The 16,430-nt window shown below is 55.1% G+C and overlaps 1 protein-coding gene across 2 annotated transcripts in view; it reads right to left on the bottom strand.

Moving 5' to 3' along the window:
- Positions 1–4,430: 4,430 nt before the first annotated feature.
- Positions 4,431–16,430, bottom strand: part of NKAIN1 (sodium/potassium transporting ATPase interacting 1) — a 40,076-nt gene continuing 28,076 nt past the window's right edge. For both annotated transcript variants that reach the window (XM_037382091.1, XM_037382090.1), the window contains exons 4-7: positions 15,257–15,454; positions 14,382–14,442; positions 11,649–11,730; positions 4,431–5,962 (exon numbers count right to left, since the gene is read on the bottom strand). In XM_037382091.1, coding sequence (XP_037237988.1) covers positions 5,953–5,962; positions 11,649–11,730; positions 14,382–14,442; positions 15,257–15,454 — 351 coding nt within the window. In that variant the 3' untranslated portion in view covers positions 4,431–5,952. The remainder of the gene's footprint in view (positions 5,963–11,648; positions 11,731–14,381; positions 14,443–15,256; positions 15,455–16,430) is intronic.

The raw sequence follows: 16,430 nt of genomic DNA, 5'->3' as shown, positions 1-16,430 counted from the left end.
GGTCTGCAGGGAGAGTTTGGGAATGTGGCTCTGCTGTGTGCATGGAGGAGGCCCCAGAGATGCAACCAAACCACCCGGAGCAAGAGACACTGGTGCCAGCAACAGCACAGGGAGTCCCATGGCAACAGGCCATGAAGACAAGTCCAGGGAACTGTGTAACACGTGTGGCACCCACCCTGCTTACAGGAACAAAATGGAGCTTCTCCTGACCAGCCAGCTGCCCACACCGGCTCCCACCTTCCCCCTGCGCCTGGATGTGTCCCCTGTCCTGCCTGCCATGGTACTGGGACTGGCATGATGCTGGCAAGAGTCCTGGCACAAAAACCCTAGCAAACTCTACCCTCATTGCCCCTGCCATGTCTTGGCTTTCCTCTGCATGTTTTCAGCTCCAGCACTGGCTCACAGGCATACTCCATCTCACCCTCAGCCCCTTCTTGATGCCGATTTGGAGCTGGCTTTGTTGGACCAAAGCGTGATGTTACTTTGCTCCAGCAAAGGCATCTTAGCTGATCTCCTGGAGAGTGATGGGCCCAGTGGTCCATATATATTTGTATTTATACACACACACACACACATACGTATATGTGCAATATCTTTCAGGAGAAGCCAGCTCCCAGTGCAAGCCGGCAGGCTGCAGAGAACTTGTCATGCGCTTTAGTCTCTATCGTGTCCATCCAGCATTCAGCTGGGTGAACACCCATCCATGTGTCACCTTCCAGCTGGGATGGGAGCACTGAAAAGAGCAGCTTTTTGGGGATGTGGGGCTGGGGGTTTTGGGGGGCTCCCACCCATGCTGTGGCATGTGTTTGTTGGGCAATGCGATTTCAGGAGAAGGGTGTCTCTTGGGGTTGCCACCACATGTCCCACCTGGCAAGGACCACTGGAGAACCATCCATCCCTGCTAAGGAATCAAAGGGGGGTGGAAATAAGGCCCAGGATGTTTCTTAATTTACCACCAAAAGCAAGTGGTAAACTTCATCCAAGCACGAGGACATCATTGTTTCTATTCACCTACCGCATCCTACCAGCCTCGCTCCCGCTCCCATTTCCTTGGAACCAGCCATCTTTAACTCAGCACACCTAGGGCCGCAGCAGCTGGATCTCCAGATCTTCTCGAGTCCCTGAAAAGCATCTCTATGCCTTTGTTTGGGGTTGTGAAAGCGGCTTTTTTACTCCTTAACATCTGTGACTCACCAGGGTCCTGCGGCTGCAGGAGGGAGCCGGCGTTTCTGAGCGGGCTAAATTAATCCTTTGTTGCTCCTCAGCCATTTCTTTGCGTGGGTTGGGATGGAAGAAAATCGACTCACTTTTCTTCCTGCCCTTCCTGTTTACGGTGACACAGGGTTTCTTCACATGATAGCAGCAAGAGATGCTTGGACTCTGTAATTACGTCTCAGTCACAGCCAGGCAGGGAACAGTGGCTCTAAGGAGGGACCGGCTAGGTCCAGAGTGTAAGGGGTTCAAAGTGAAGCCCCCCGCAACCTGCCCTTGGCTGTGGGTAGCAGTGCAATACCCATACTCACATGCTTTTTAAATCTGAGGTGCCCTGATAGTTTTTGGGGCAGCAAGGGCATTGCTGCTGGAGATGCTGCACCCATGTCCCAGCTTCAGACCAGGGTGTGAGCAGAATGGGGGATGTCGCATGGCAGGGGTGTCTGGTGCTATTTGGGCGATCATTCATATTGGTTTTATTTGGAAGATTTTCCCCTGCTGCTCTGAAAATAAGATTGTGGTTATAAAACCAAAGTGCTGAGAGTGATGTACCCTCCATCTGTGGGGACCTGAGGGCAAGGCACCCAGTCATGCACGGAACATACTCCCTACCCAGCAAAGGATGCACCAGCTGCAAACAGAGGAAAAAGGAGTCAGGCTTCCTGAGGAAGGTGGAGAGGCAGGAGGTGTTTTAACATCCATTTCCCAAGAGAAGTCAGTGATCTGAGAACTTAATGTGCCCAAATAATGGGGTAGATGCGGTGATGCTCCCAGCCAAAGTGTTGCCATTCGCTCTCCCTGTGAGTCATGCTGGGACAGGAATTAAAGGCTGGGTTATCAACCACCTTCATCTCCACCAGGTCCATGCCAGCACCCAGCCTTGCCCAAGGACCCTGGGATGGCTGTGCGGCACCCAGGCTCAGCTGGCAACCAGCAGCGATAACACCTGCAGCAGGCTGGGTTTCCTGGAGCCACCCAGCAACTGCTGGTACCACTGGTGGGATGCAGCTCTGGTGTGGGAGATGCTCAGGTTGCAAGGAAATAGACGTGACACCCAAAAAAATTCACAGTTTGGTTTTCAGCAGCTGGTCCTGAGCTGGCTTTCCTGTTTTGCAATGACCCTGCTTGGTCAGTGTGGCGCTAAATCTGCAAGCAGAAATTTGGAGGGAAATGCTCATGAGAAAAGAGGTGGAATGGAAATGGAGAGAAGGGAAATGCTGGGAAGTGGTTGGCTGGTTTTCCTCTGTATCCTGAATTTTTCCTATCTGTCCCACAACCACCTTTCACCGCAGCAGCCACTTCCAAAGGGACCTGATCCGTGTCAGGTAAAGTACAACAAATGCTATGACCACAAATACTGTGCAATAAACTGGAAGATGCCTCCCAAAATTAAAGATTTTAATTGAAAAATACTTTAAGAATCGTATTTCAGCCTCCAGTTTGGTACTTACCTCCCCTTACCGTCCCCCTCCAAGGTACAGGAGACAGAACACAGGGCACAGTGAGGCTGAAGGCTGGAGCACCATTACTGTCCTAGCGTGCCTGGGCAGGCTGCCGGAGCTGGGATGGGGCTGGGCAGCAGGAGGTTGTTTTGCAAGAGGTAGATTGATGGGTGTGGGCAGGCAAACAGGTTTCCTCCTTCCTCCCCAGCTGGGGTGGAGGGGTGCAGCGGGATGCTCCAGCAGCATGGCCTTGGGATGCTCCAGCAGGGCCATGGGAATGCTAACCCAGTTCTTCCTTGGTCCACAGCCATTGGGTCTGATTGGCCTCACTGTTGTCATAGAAACAGGCTTACATCCCTGCTCATCCCCCCTTAAAAAAATCATCCTCTCTTCCCTCATACCTGCAAGGCATGAGATAGCTCTTGTTTGATCAGGATTCACCCAAACACACATGCTTACCTACACAGGTGGTAGGTGCTGTCCTCACCCATCCCAGCAGCTGCACCTACACCAGGCGGTCCTTTGGGTCCTTTCGTGTGGCCACAACCCAGCATCTCCTGCCAGTGAATCCCTACCCTTGCTCCTTGCAGGGCTGGAAAACTTTATTTCAGCTCAACCTGAAAAAACATCCCAGGGGGGGTCTTAGCATTTTTCTTGGGGTTTATTAATATTCCTCTTAGGAGAAGGGAGGCTGCAGACCCCCTCAGCTGCCCCCTTGCACATGGATGGGATGTGCTGGCCACCGACACATTCCCCATCACACAGCGGGTGGTATCCACACCCAGCCCGGAGGATGCTGCATTTCAGGTTTTTTAAATTTTTTTTTTCTGTTATTTTACTACCAGGAAGAAAATTACCTGAGGGGGCAGAATGTCACTGGGGCACTGTTAAAAGGATGTGTGGGGTTACAATGCAGCAGAAAGCTGGGCAATGCAGCGCTCATGGGAGTAAGCTGGCAGCATTAAGGGGGGGGGGCGCAGCAAAAACTAAAAAACCCCACCGTTTCTTAATCAATTCAATGGCACAAGGAAGGGAAATGCCCCAAAACCAGAACAGCTATCAGATGAAACTTTCCTTCGACTTTTATAGTTACAGAATAGAAAAGAAATCCTCGGTTCACATTACAAATACAGTCTTATATAAAAACAAGCCAACGGAAAAAAAAAAAAAAAAAATGTCGTGGAGCGCCAGTGCCTGGCTCCTGCAGAGCTCAGGAGGGAGGGAAGCTCTTTTGAATGACTTTTTAAATAACAGCAAGTTTTTTCTTCTGCTTCCTGCTGGGTTTGAGAAGGGTTTTGAGCAGGCGGGTGTTTGCCTATCGCATCCCATCACATTCCATTGCACCCCATCCCATCCCATCCCATCCCATCCCATCCCATCCCATCCCATCCCATCCCATCCCATCCCATCCCATCCCATCCAGCAGCAGGTCAACAAGAGCATCCTTGGTCCTGGAGAGGAAAATAAGCCCCAGAGATGCTTCTGTCCCCGAGGCTTGGCAGTGCTTGGGGATGGGGATGTGTTTTGGGGGACAGGGGGATCCATTGACTGAAAAACACTATTTTCCTTGGAAAAAAAGAAGGGGAAATGGTGAAAAAATTATTGCCTGTAAAGTTCGCAGCTTGGCTGGAGGTGTCGGAGGGGCTGATGGGGGGATGCAGCCCATCCCCTGCTCAGGGCTTGGGCTCAGGAAGCTTTGGTCGTTGGCACTTCACGGCTGCTTGTTGGGAAGGACAAAAAAAAAAAAAAAAAAAAAAAAAAAAAAGGAGTCCAAGGTAAAAAAAAAATAATCCCCAAATAACCCCCAGGTTTGGAGGACAAATGCCTGGGAGGCAAAATTCATGCAGCCCCCCAGGTCCCAGATGCAAAGGGTGGGCTTGGGGCCAGATCCAGGGATCCAGGAGAAACTGCATCCTACCTCCAGGAAAAATAGAACAAGGAGGTTGGGGGGAGCTGGGATGCTTCGTGAAACTACTTTTTTCCTTCCAGCTTCTTCCAAGGCTTTTAATTCCCAGGTCATCTTCATTTTGCAAAGTGATCACTGCCCAACAGACCTTGCACATGCCCCCCCCCCCCCCCCAAATAATCATTCCCCATATGCCAACATCACCCCTCTTCTGCTGCCAAACCTGAGGGATGGATTTGCCACCAAAACCCCGAATGGATGGAGGGATTAGGGGGGTTGGAGAGGCACCGAGCAGCCCCCCTGCAGCCCTGGGCAAGGGGCTGGGGGCATTGGGGCACCCTGGAGTGGGCACAGCATTGCTGAAGGCACAATATCAGCCTTGGGGGGGCCTGGTGCAGGCTCGCTGGGTGGTTGTGCTCAGCCGGAGTCTACACAGGCACTTTAAATTAAAAAAAGAAAACAAAAAACCAACCAACCCAATAATAATAATAAAAAAGAAACCAACCCAAAACATTCATTAGATTCGTTAAAACAGCCGGAAAGGGGCTGTGTTGAAAGCAGCGTCAGTATTGCCAAATTTGAGCAAGACCTCCCCCCAAAATGTGGGAGGGATGCGGGGCTTGTGGGGGAGTTCAGGGGTGCTGTGTGTCCCCCCATGTCCCTAGATCTGGGGGGAGTTGAGGCAAGATGCTGACCGCCAGATTCAGCTCTTCGGGGCATGCTGGACCGAGCCCCTTCAATGCTGTTTCAACCAACCAGGGGGCTGGAAAATTCCTTCTGGGAGCAAAACCTCCATTTCTGGGGCCAGCCCAACTCCCAAACCTGGCATTTCGGAAAACTGTCCCAACCCTGTGGAGGGCAAAGCTGCTCTGCATGCCCCGCTGTCCCCAGAGTGGTGTTTGTCCCCCACCCCCTGCTCCAAACTGGCTGGTATTTGCCCCAATCCTGCTCCGGGCTCCCCTCCTGCCCAGCACGCTGGGAAGGGCCCTGCTGCTCCAAGGAAAATCCAGGCTGGAAGAAACAGAAGAAAAGTGTCCAGTGAGCGATGCCACCTCCCTGCATGTCCCCATGTCCCCAGCCTGGGGAAGGTGTGGGAGCCCAGGGGGGTGGCACGGCTTGGGGGGGTGTCCCCCATATCCAGCCCCCCCAGTCCTGCTGTGGGTGGGTGGTTTGGGCTTGGAGGCATCCGGAGTGGGATGGATGTGCAGCTCCCCGCTCTCTCTTCAGGGGTCTTGCAGGGTGTAGGGAGGCAGGGGGGAACTGGGCAGCTTGGCATCGTGTGTGTCCCCTCGCTGGGGGTCGTGTCATTGGATATGGGACAGTTCACTCTAGGGGGTCCTGCTGCCTCCTGCTCCCACGCCGGGCCAGGGCTGGATCCAGGGCAGGAGGAGGTTACCCAGATCTGGGGAGAAAAGGGGAGAGGAGGTGTTAGGGGTGAGACTGGAGTCCGGGCAGTTGTCCCCGCTACATGTCCCCACGTACGGACGAGGAGACATGGCCACTGGCAGCCACCAGCTTCCCATCCTGCAGTCAGGGACCTGCTGGGATGACTCAGGGTGGCGCTCACATCACCCTTGTCTCACCCCCTCAAAATATAAGAGAACAGCTGGGGCCAGGCTGGGAAGCCCCAGCGGGTTTATGTCCCCTGCAGCAGTGACATGGGGGCTGCCTCACTTACCCGTCCCTGGCTGCTTGTGGGCACCGAGGGGACATGGAGGGGACATGGAAGGGCCCAGGACCCTCAACCACAGTGGAGGCACATGCCTTTTGGCAGCAGCTGGTGGGGTCTGGGGGATGCTGCACATGCCGCCAGACTGGCTGCTCCCTCTGCACGTGTGCATGCATGTGCATGTGTGTGCAGGCACATGTGTGTGTGTGCAGATGGGTGCAGGTGGGTACAAGTGTGTAAATGTGCATGCATGTGCATGCAGGTGGGTGCACCAGTGCATGCAGGCATGTGAGAGTGTGTCTGTACACACATGTGTGCGCAGATGGGTCTGTGTGTGCACACACAGGCATTGCTGTGCATCCTCAAGGGTACAGGTGCACAGTTAAAATGCGTGGGGAGAGCTGGTGGAAGGCCAGATCCTGGCGCACACCCACAGCCCTGGCCAGTCACACAGACATTCCACACACAACTGCAGCATGGGGCGAGCATGTAGCCCCTCACCCCAGAAAGAGAAACAACCCCCATCCCCCTAAGGACAGGGCAGCGGGACCCCCCTCCCACACACCCCTGTCACAGCTTCCCAGGTCTCAGCTACCAGCTCCTAACCTGTGTTCCTCCACTTCCGGATGTGCTACAGGGGGGACTTTGGAGGTGAGAGCCCCCATCCTTGGGGGGACATGATGCAGGTGGGGACCTGGTGCCACCCTGGCTGGGCAGAAGGGACCCAAGTGGATGAGGAGCAGGTGCTGGCATGCCGCATCCTCCTCCTTCCGCTGGAGGGTGGAAACCCTCCCCTGTACCCACCGTTAATCCAATTATAGCTAATTGGTAATTGCAGAATAAGCTTTTAATTTCTCAGGCTCGGACGGCAGCCCTGTTCTGTCCTGCCCAGCTGTCCCCTGGGAACACAAGTGGCCGGATCCACTACATTGAGCTGGGACAGCACCTTGTACATCTTCTCAGCAGTGACAGGTAGCAGCGAGACCCCCAGTGTCTCACTCCCCAGGATGGGGTTACCACTGTCCTAGCACCTCCTCAGGTCCCCCCACCTGTCACTGTGCCACTACAGACCCTGTATCTCCCACCTCAGGGATGGGGTTCATCCCCCCAAGTCCATAAGCCTGACCTGCTACCGATGTCAGGGTGATGGAGGTGCCTTGATATAAATTATAGCTGCATCAATTAGGTGGTGGGTTATTAATGAGCTGACAGGATAGGATGGAGGGGGCTGCAGACAGGGAGGAGCGGACAGCATGGTGGCAGGGTCCTGATTGTGACCTCCCCAACCACGATACCCTGCCTGCAGGAAGGCCACAAGGATGTGGGCATTCTGATGAGCTTGATTAATTAGGAAACAATCTAATTACAAGGAGTGCTGCCCAAGCCAGCCCTGCAGGCAGGGTGAGAGCTGGCACCCCCAGCACACTGCCTGCGAGGCCAGAGGCTGGATCCACGTCAGCAGCCAGGCGGCACCATTCCCAGCAACCCCTCGGGATGCTCCAGTACCTGGGTGGCTTCACACAACCCACCCCCAGCCATGTAACCCCAAACCACCCCACCACCCTGAAAAAGGTCCGGGGCAGCCGGGGCGGTGCCAGGGGGTGGGTTTTGCAGAGGACACGGGGCTGGGTTAAACATCTCCCAGAAAGGGAGGAGGGGGATTTCCCCAGCACAGAATCACAGACTGGTCAGGGCTGGAAGGGACCCCTGGAGATCACCTAGCCCACCCCCTGCTAGAGCAGGCTGTCCCAGAGCAGGCTGCACAGTTGCATCCAGGTGGGCTTGAATGTCTCCGCAGGAGAACCCACAGCCCCTCTGGGCAGCCTGTGCCAGTGCTTTGCCACCCTTAAGGTAAACAAGTTCTTCCTCATATTCAGATGGAACTGCCCGTGTTTCAGTTTGTGCCCATTGCCCCTTGTCCTGTCACTGGGCACCACTGAAAAGAGCCTGTCCCCATCCTCGTGGTGCTTTCCCTTAAGTAATGTGTAGACACTGGTAAGGTCCCCTCTCCATCTTCCCTTCTCTAGGTTAAACAGGTCCAGCTCTCACAACCCTTCATTGTAAGGGAGATGCTCCAGTCCTCTCACCACCTTTGTAGCCTCTGCTGGACCTCTCCAGTAGCTCCGTCTCTCTGGAACTGGGGAGCCCAGCACTCCAGCTGCAGCCTCACCAGGACAAAGGAGAGGGGGAGGACCACCTCCCTCAACCTGCTGGCCATGCTCCTCCCAACGCATCCCAGGATATCTCTGCACCTTGCCGATGTCTCCCCGTACTGGTATCACTGCACCAAGTGTCTCTGCCATTGGCTTTTTGGTCCCCTGTATATCTAAAGTTGATATTCCCCCCACCTAAAATTGATATTCCTGCTCCTATCCCAAATGCTGCAGCTTTCAGCACTCATCCTGCACCTGTTGGGGACTGCTGGGCCTGCAGCAGCCTCCTGGCAGCCTGGAGGGCTGGGGTCCTGGGAAGGACCAGCTCAAGGCAGGGGGGCACAGCACCCATGGGTGCTCACCCACACCCATGCACCAGGGTCGGCACACGAGATTCCTTGCCCAAGTGCCCAGTGAGGGCTGAGCAGTATCACAAATGTGTTTGTTCCACCACAGCCCCTGCTTTGCATCTCTAATTGCACGGTGTGCCCTTGAACTTGCACAGAAGGCTTAAAATCCTCTGTCCTTCCCCTTGCAGGGAATGATGAGGGAAGAAACAGCAAGAGCTGGCAGATCAATCCCTGGCTCAGAGCCTGGTGTCTCAGGCAGAATTTGGGGGGTTTGATCACTGGTTGGTCTACAAGCCAGCAGCCCTGCTGGCAGCAGGGGGGGTGCGCCTGTCTCAGAGGGGGAACAGATCTTTGCGTAGGAGTACGCAGGGCTCATCGGAAGAGCTTTAAACCAGATTTGAAGGGGGAAAGGGATAAAACCTGGCTTGCAAGAGGCAAGGCTGGGGGCAGCACACCACTGTTTAGGCAAGGTCCTTTGATTTGCCATCTCAGTGGAGGCAAGGGATGGAGACCCAAGCAGCAGCAAGGGTGCAAGGGTTAGTGTTGCATCAGAAACCATGGAAGTGCCTGAGAATGGTCATATAGGAATTAGGGCTTCTCCTCCCAAGAATGTGGTGGGACCGATAGCCCAACTGAAGTGCATCTCCACCAATGCCTGCGGCATGGGCAATACACAGGAGGAGCTGGAAGCCACTGGAATCAGGAAAACCATGGCACAGTGGCCATCACAGCACCACGGTAGGATGTCACACGGCTGGGGGGCTGCAATGGATGGCTGTAAACGCTTCAGAAGGGAGAGGCAGTGGGGCAGGGGGTAGCCCTGTGTGCTAGAGAGGGTTTTGATTGTCTGGAGCTTGATGATGATGCAGATAGGGATGAGTGTTTCTGGGAAACACAGTGACAAAGAAGGCTGAGGCACTTAATGCCTTCTTTGCCTCAGTCTTTAATAGTGACACCAGTTCTTCTTGGGGTTCCCAGACTCCTGAGCTGGAAGACAGGGACAGGGAGCAGAATGCAGCCCCCACAATCCAAGGGGAAAGGGCCAGTGACCTGCTGCACCACTGAGACACACACAGGTCTGTGGGGCCAGGTGGGACCCCCCCAGGCTGCTGAGGGAGCTGGCAGAGGAGCTCAGCAAGCCGCTCTCCATCATCTCCCAGCAGCCCTGGCTAACTGGGGTGGTCCCAGCAGGCTGGAGGTGAACCAGTGTGACAGCCATCGCCAGGGAGGACGATCTGGGAGATGACAGGCTGCCAGCCTGACCCTGGTGTGAGGAAGGCTACTGAGCAGATCACCCTGAGTGCCATCATGTGGCACGTGCAGGACAACCGGGGGATCAGGCCCAGCCAGCAGGGGGTTATGAAAGGCAAGTCCAGCTTGACAAACCTGATCTTCTACAGCCAGGTGACCTGCCTAGTGGCTGAGGGCCAGGCTGTGGGTGTTGTCTGCCCAGACCTTAGCAAAGCCTTTGGCACCATCTCCCACAGCATTCCCTGGAGACACCGGCTGCCCCTGGCTGGACCGGGGGTGCTCTGCGTTGAGTTAGAAGCTGGCTGGCTGAGCCCAGAGAGTGGTAGGGAATGGAGTCACATCCCGCTGGCACTGGGCACACGGGGTGTCCCCAGAGCTCCGTGCTAGGGCCTGTCCTGTTTAATGCTCTTTTTGATGGTCTGGACGAGGGGATCGAGGGCACCTTCAGTCAGTTTGCAGACAACACCCACTTGGGGTGGCAGTGTGGATCTGCTGGAGGGCAGGAGGCTCTGCAGGGGGACCTGGGCAGGCTGGACCCATGCCCAAGGCCAAGGGTATGTGGCTCAACATGGCTGTGTGCCAGGTCCTGCCTGTGGGGCACAACAGCCACACACAGCACCACAGGCTGGGGGCAGAGTGGCTGGGAAGGTGCCTGGTGGAAAAGAACCTGGGGGGGGTTGGCTGACAGCCAGCTGCACCTGAGCCAGCAGTATGCCCAGGTGGCCAAGAAGGCCAACAGCATCCTGGCTTGTATCCGAAACAGTGTGGCCAGCAGGACCAGGGCAGTGACCAACCCCTGGTAATCAGCACTGCTGCGGCCGTACTGCAAACCCTGGGTTCAGTTGCACAGGGCTGGTGGGGGACGGCTGGGGGAGCTGGGGGTGGGTCAGCCTGGAGAGGAGAGGGCTCAGGGGGCACCTGATCACTCTCTACAGCTCCCTCACAGGAGGGTGTAGGCAGAGGGTGTTGGTCTCCTCCCAGGTAACAAGCAACAGAACAAGAGGAAACAGCCTCAAGTTGCACCAAGGGAGGGTTAGACTGGATAGTAGGAAAAATTTCTTCACTGAAAGGGTTGTCAAGCACTGGAACAGGCTGCCCAGAGACATGGTGGGGTCACCATCCCTGGGGGTGTTTAAAAGCGTGTAGATGTGGTGCCTAGGGACATGGGTTAGTGGTGGGCTCGGCAGTGCTGGGTTAATGGTTGGACTCAATGATCTTGAAGGTCTTTTCCAACCTAAACAATTCTGTGATTCTATGAAATATAATTAATTTTTGGCACACAGCAAAGCCCTCATGAGGCTAATCCCTTTAGAATTTGCAGCCTTATCTCATTTGAGCATTTATCTAGTTAAGTTTAATGGGTAAAGGAGAGGAGAAAAAAAGTGAGCTGCACTTATCTGAAGAACTGCTGCTTCCCCCCAGGCAGCCCTGGTGTGTTGATGCTCAGTAAACAATAAGCAGCAACAAGCAAAACAAAGGCACAATCCCCCCTAAAACTACCCAGCCCTAAAGGAACCTCTGTGCTTTATATTGAGGCCAAGTGGACTCACAGACACAAATCTTTTGGGTTACAATGGTGCGGTGAGGCACCTTGGAGGGGCTCCTGCATCCCTGAGCATCCTGGGGAGCACTCCCAAGGCTTTCCCCAGCCTAGCATGAACTTACGTGTAGAGCGGCTGTAGCTGTAGGTGTGACGTCTTCTGTGGCGCTTGGTAGCCGTAGGAGTCAAACCCTCCGATGAAGTCGACTGGGAAGTGGGGGGAGAGCAGTGAGGTGAGCTTGGGAGGGCAGCAGGGCTTTTTCCCTGCCTCTCCACACCCTGATGGCCCCCACAGGTCATGCAGCATCCCATGTTGTAGCAGCATCTTGGGGAGGTGCAGCATCCCAAGTTGCCACAGCATCCCAGGGAAGTGCAGCCTCATAGTTTGTAGCTGCATCCCAGGGAAGTGCAGCATCCCAGTATGCAGTGGCATCCTGGGTCACCACAGCATCCCGGTTGCCACAGCATCCTTGGGACATGCAGCATTCCAGGTCACCACTGCATCCCAGGTCCTAGCAGCAGAGTACAGCACCTAGGTTGCTGCAACATTCCAGGATGCCACAGCATCCTGGGTCATTGCAGCATCCCAAGTTGCCACAGCATCCTGGATTGCCGCAGCATCCCAGGTCATGGCAGCACCCCAGGAAAGTGCCAGCAAGAAATGAAGGGAAGGAGCCAGACCAACTTGCAGAGATGCCTGCAGCTCTCTCCTGACCACAACAGCCCTTGTGTTGCAGGCCAGACAGAGTGGGTGAAATTACGCTATCATTGTCTTCAGAGAGGGCATTTAAGGAGAGTTACGACGGAATTATCTCATTTAAAGCTTGTCATTTAGGGGAATTGCACACACCAATAGATCAGTTTTCATGGCTGCAATTTCCACCCCGGTGGTTCATCCCCCTCCAGCTGGCTGGGCCTATCACCTGCCTGACAAGCGCCTGGCCACTCGCTGGAGGAGACATGGTGGCAAACCCCAGCCCTTCACCCGGGCTCGATTCAGTGGGAGTAATGGGTGGCTGGGGGTACTTCTCCCATGATCATCCTACAGGCCTTCAGACCAAACCCCGCCACCAGCACAGCCAGTGCTGCTCAGCCAGCCCCAGAATGGGCACCACACGCAGCCAGGCTGGGGAATCCAAGCTGTTACAGGAGCCATAACACAGCTCATCTCCCTAAAACCAATATACTAATCCCTGTGGAGCCATGATCTGGGTGGTTTTACACACAGGTGTCCAAGAAACAGCAGCGAGCTCAAGGGGGGAGCCCAGTTCTCCCAGCATATTTATCTTCCCAACTTAATATTCAGCCAGCTCTCAATTTTGACGCCATCCATCCATTTCCAAATCTAATAAGATATTCCATTAAAAAAGATGCATTTGAATCCTGAGCTCCAGCAGCATTAATATTAAAAGTGTATTGAATGCAGGAGTTTGTTTGAATGCAAACACGCTTCAAAGCCGGCGGCGGTAGATAAACCCTTTTGCCAGCTCCCTGGATACAGAAACAAGTTATTACCGTAGGCAGCGTCCAATTTCACATGGAGATTTTCCTTTTCTGCTACACCGGTTCCCGGCAGTGGAGGGGAGAAAATGTGGGGATGCTGAATCCCAGCATCTCCCGGGCTGGGCTGGGACCATTTCTGGGTCCATGGCACTGGCAGGGATGCAGATCTCGATGCTGTAGGGATGGAGCCCAATGCTGAGCACATCTGAGTGGCTTTTGCTGTGCTGGCGGTTGTGGCACATCCTTGCCTGTGGTCAGCTGCCGGGAGCTGCCAGCTGGCACGAATTAATTAATGGCAGATGATAATTTAATGCGGTTGAATGGCTACAGCCTTAACTGCCTGGTTAATTGGGGCCAGGGTGCTCAGCGCTTCTGGAGGGGTGTTTGCAGGGAACATTGTCAGACTGGAAAGCACAATACAGATTGTATAAAAATTATCCTGTAGCTTTGGCTAAATTGCTGGCTTTCCCCCTGCTTTTGGGTGAAAAACTGTCTGTGGTGATGCTGGCCAGGGACACACAGTATTTCCCATTGCATCATCCCCAAGCTGTCAAAAGGGGAAGGCAGGTGATGGCTGGCTCCGGGAGATGTGAGCCGGGTGGATGGCTCTCCTGCAGTCCCTACAGGGCTGGATTCACACCAGGAGGAGCATTCACCATGAATTTATCAGGGCGTGGAGGTGGCTCTTTGCAGCAAGGGCAATTCTCCTTGCTGCCACAGCAGACCAGGGACCTGAGGAAGATGCTCTGTCCCAGAGGAGATGCTCTGAATTCGGGTCAGTGAGGAGCAGCAAGAGTGATGCCAGCTCCACATCCACCCCCGAGCAGCTGAGCACTGGGATGAGCATCCCAGCTTCAGAGGGAGCTGGACTCCGTGCCACATGCTGGTGTGGGGACTAGGGATCGGGCACTGGGGACCATCTCAGCCTTTTTGTGGGCTGGTGTGGGGACAAAGCCGAACCCCATGGGTTGGATGAAATTGGTCCCATGCTTGCACCCAAAGGTTGTGAGCACTGCAGTCCCATGGGAGACACAGCAGCTCAGGGCTCTGTGTCCCTGTCCCCCTTCTCTCCCAGCCCTGGCCAGGGTGCAACACCCTCCCCGGGGCTAGCAGGGGTGGACTGCTGGTGGCACAGGGTGGCACATCACACCCCAGCACATCTGCCTCATCAAGGATGGGAAAATGGGGCAAAACCATCTACTAAAGGGACTCCTTCACCTGCCTGTGACCGAGGCATCACTCCCCCATCCCCAGCCAGGAGCTGCCACCCCAGCAAGGTGCTGGCAGGTGTCAGCTGAGGCCATTTTGCAGTGCTGCAGTTCTCCCTGTTGTTGACTGATAGCAAAACCACTTACAGCTGTCTTCTTCCTCCAGGAACACTTTGCTGACATAGCAGGCGTAGACAAAGCCAAAGAGCTGTGAAACAAAAGCAGGCAGAGAGAAGTCGGTTATGGGGATGATGGACAATGTGACCAGCATGGTGGTGTTGGGGGGATGGAGTTGGGTGCTGTGAGCTGGATGCCTGGGAGCATATTGGAGGGATTGGGAGCATCCTGGGTAGGATCAGGGCTGCCTGGGCTGGCAGTACCAGAGCCTGTCTCCGATGGCTCTGGGTGCTGGTTTGGGATGCAGAAAGGTTGGATGGTTTCAGCTGCACTGGGGGAACAAGGGTGGTGGCTCTAGGGAGGATGGGCTGGCACCACACTGAGACAGCAGCACAGAGAATGCTGAGCCCCACAAAGTGCTGGGTGCCCCTTTGGTGGGTGCATGGCAGCTGCTCTGGACCCCAATTCCCTTTAAAGTTTTATTTTCTTGCAGCCCCCTAAGGCTCCCCAGGAGCTTTGCATCCAGGTATGTCCCCACCCCACCTCCCCATGGGGTGAGGCAGCCACTGGGACAAGGGAACCCTCCCTTTCCAGCAAGCAGAACATCTCACTGGCTCACAGTCTAGCAACGTCTGGGTGTGTTACATCAAGAACCCCCCTATTCCTGCAGCATCTAGCCCACAGCCTGCCAGGTTTTGGGGTGGGCAGCTGGCATGGGCTCTGTGTGCTCCTTTCTTCCCAGCCCTGAGCCAACACCACTTTTGATGCTATAAACAGGCACTGAAGCAAGATGGCACAGTGGGACATCTTCAGCTGGACCACAGCGACTCTGCCCACTCCAGTCCCATCACTTCACAATTGTGGAACAAGGGATGAGGAGGAAAGGGGCTGGCAGCTGCCCTTACCGCCAGGAATATCTGCATGGCACTGCTGACTACCTCAATGTACTGGTAGTCAAGCAGGCAGCCACTGACGGTGATGACATGATGGTCCTCAGGTGCCAAGTTGGAGTTCATCACCGGTGTCACCAGGCAGCCTGGCCCATTCTCCATCCACCACGAGCGATGCAGTGAGGTATTGAAGGTCATGATGAAGTCTCGGTCCTGCGGGAGGGGAGCAGAGGAGGAGGTACAGACTGGAGCTGAGGCTCTTTGCAGATGGATTAGACAGAAGATGGGCTTTTCCAAACCAAGGATGCTCCCCAAGACCCACCATGTTAATGCAGGGCAGTCAATGAACCCCTGCATCTCCCTAACCCACAGCCAGCATCCCTGGGGTTTGTGGCTTCCTCCTATGCCAGTGTCACAGACCATTTCATCAACCAGCATCCGGGTGTGCCAAGATGACCGGTGACGTCACGATGTCACAGAGTAGTAACCAGTGTGGCAGCCTGGCCTTGAGACAGGGACGCAGCTGCTTGCGATGCTGTCAGCTGCATCCAGCCATCTGAGAGACAGGACCACAGGACCACCCCAAGAATATGGTCCAGGGGTGCAGGACAATACCTTCTGCTTCCCCAGGGGCTTCAGGGTGCCATCCCCTATCCTCATCTCTGTGGAGCCTTGTGGGTGCCCCACTCATGCATGTCCCCTCCTTGTGAGCCCATTACCAGGCTTTTGGGCTCTCCCTGCTTCATCTCCAGCAGCTTTGAGGTGGCAGTGCAGTAGGCAGCAGACTCCCTGATGCAAGGCACAGCTGCGGACTGGCACCGGGCTCAGATAAGATGCAGGGCTAATCCTCCAGCCCCTGCCTGCACCCTCCCCATAGCAGGCTCATGTGAGGCTAAGTTCCTGGGCTCAGTCCAAGGATGCACCATGGCACATTTGATGCTGATGCTCCTGCCTGTGGATCTGGCAGGGAGATGGGGACCATACAGGTTGGGATGCAGCCCCGGCACAGGGCTCCTGCAGACAGCAGCTGCACAGCTGGGGGAACACCTACTACATGGTGGGGTCCTGCTAGCACAGCTGGGTGAGCACCCACTCCACGCAAGCTCCTCCCAGCCCCTCACTGCACCACCAGCCCTCAGGTCTGCAAGGGGCTGGGAAACCCGCTGGGATCCTTTGCAGGAAATCACCA

The sequence above is a fragment of the Falco rusticolus genome, chromosome 3 (genome assembly GCF_015220075.1).
Source record: "Falco rusticolus isolate bFalRus1 chromosome 3, bFalRus1.pri, whole genome shotgun sequence".
Taxonomy (NCBI): domain Eukaryota; kingdom Metazoa; phylum Chordata; class Aves; order Falconiformes; family Falconidae; genus Falco; species Falco rusticolus.
The sequence above is the reverse complement of the archived record's forward strand: the minus strand, read 5'-3'. Positions and strand labels throughout refer to the sequence as shown.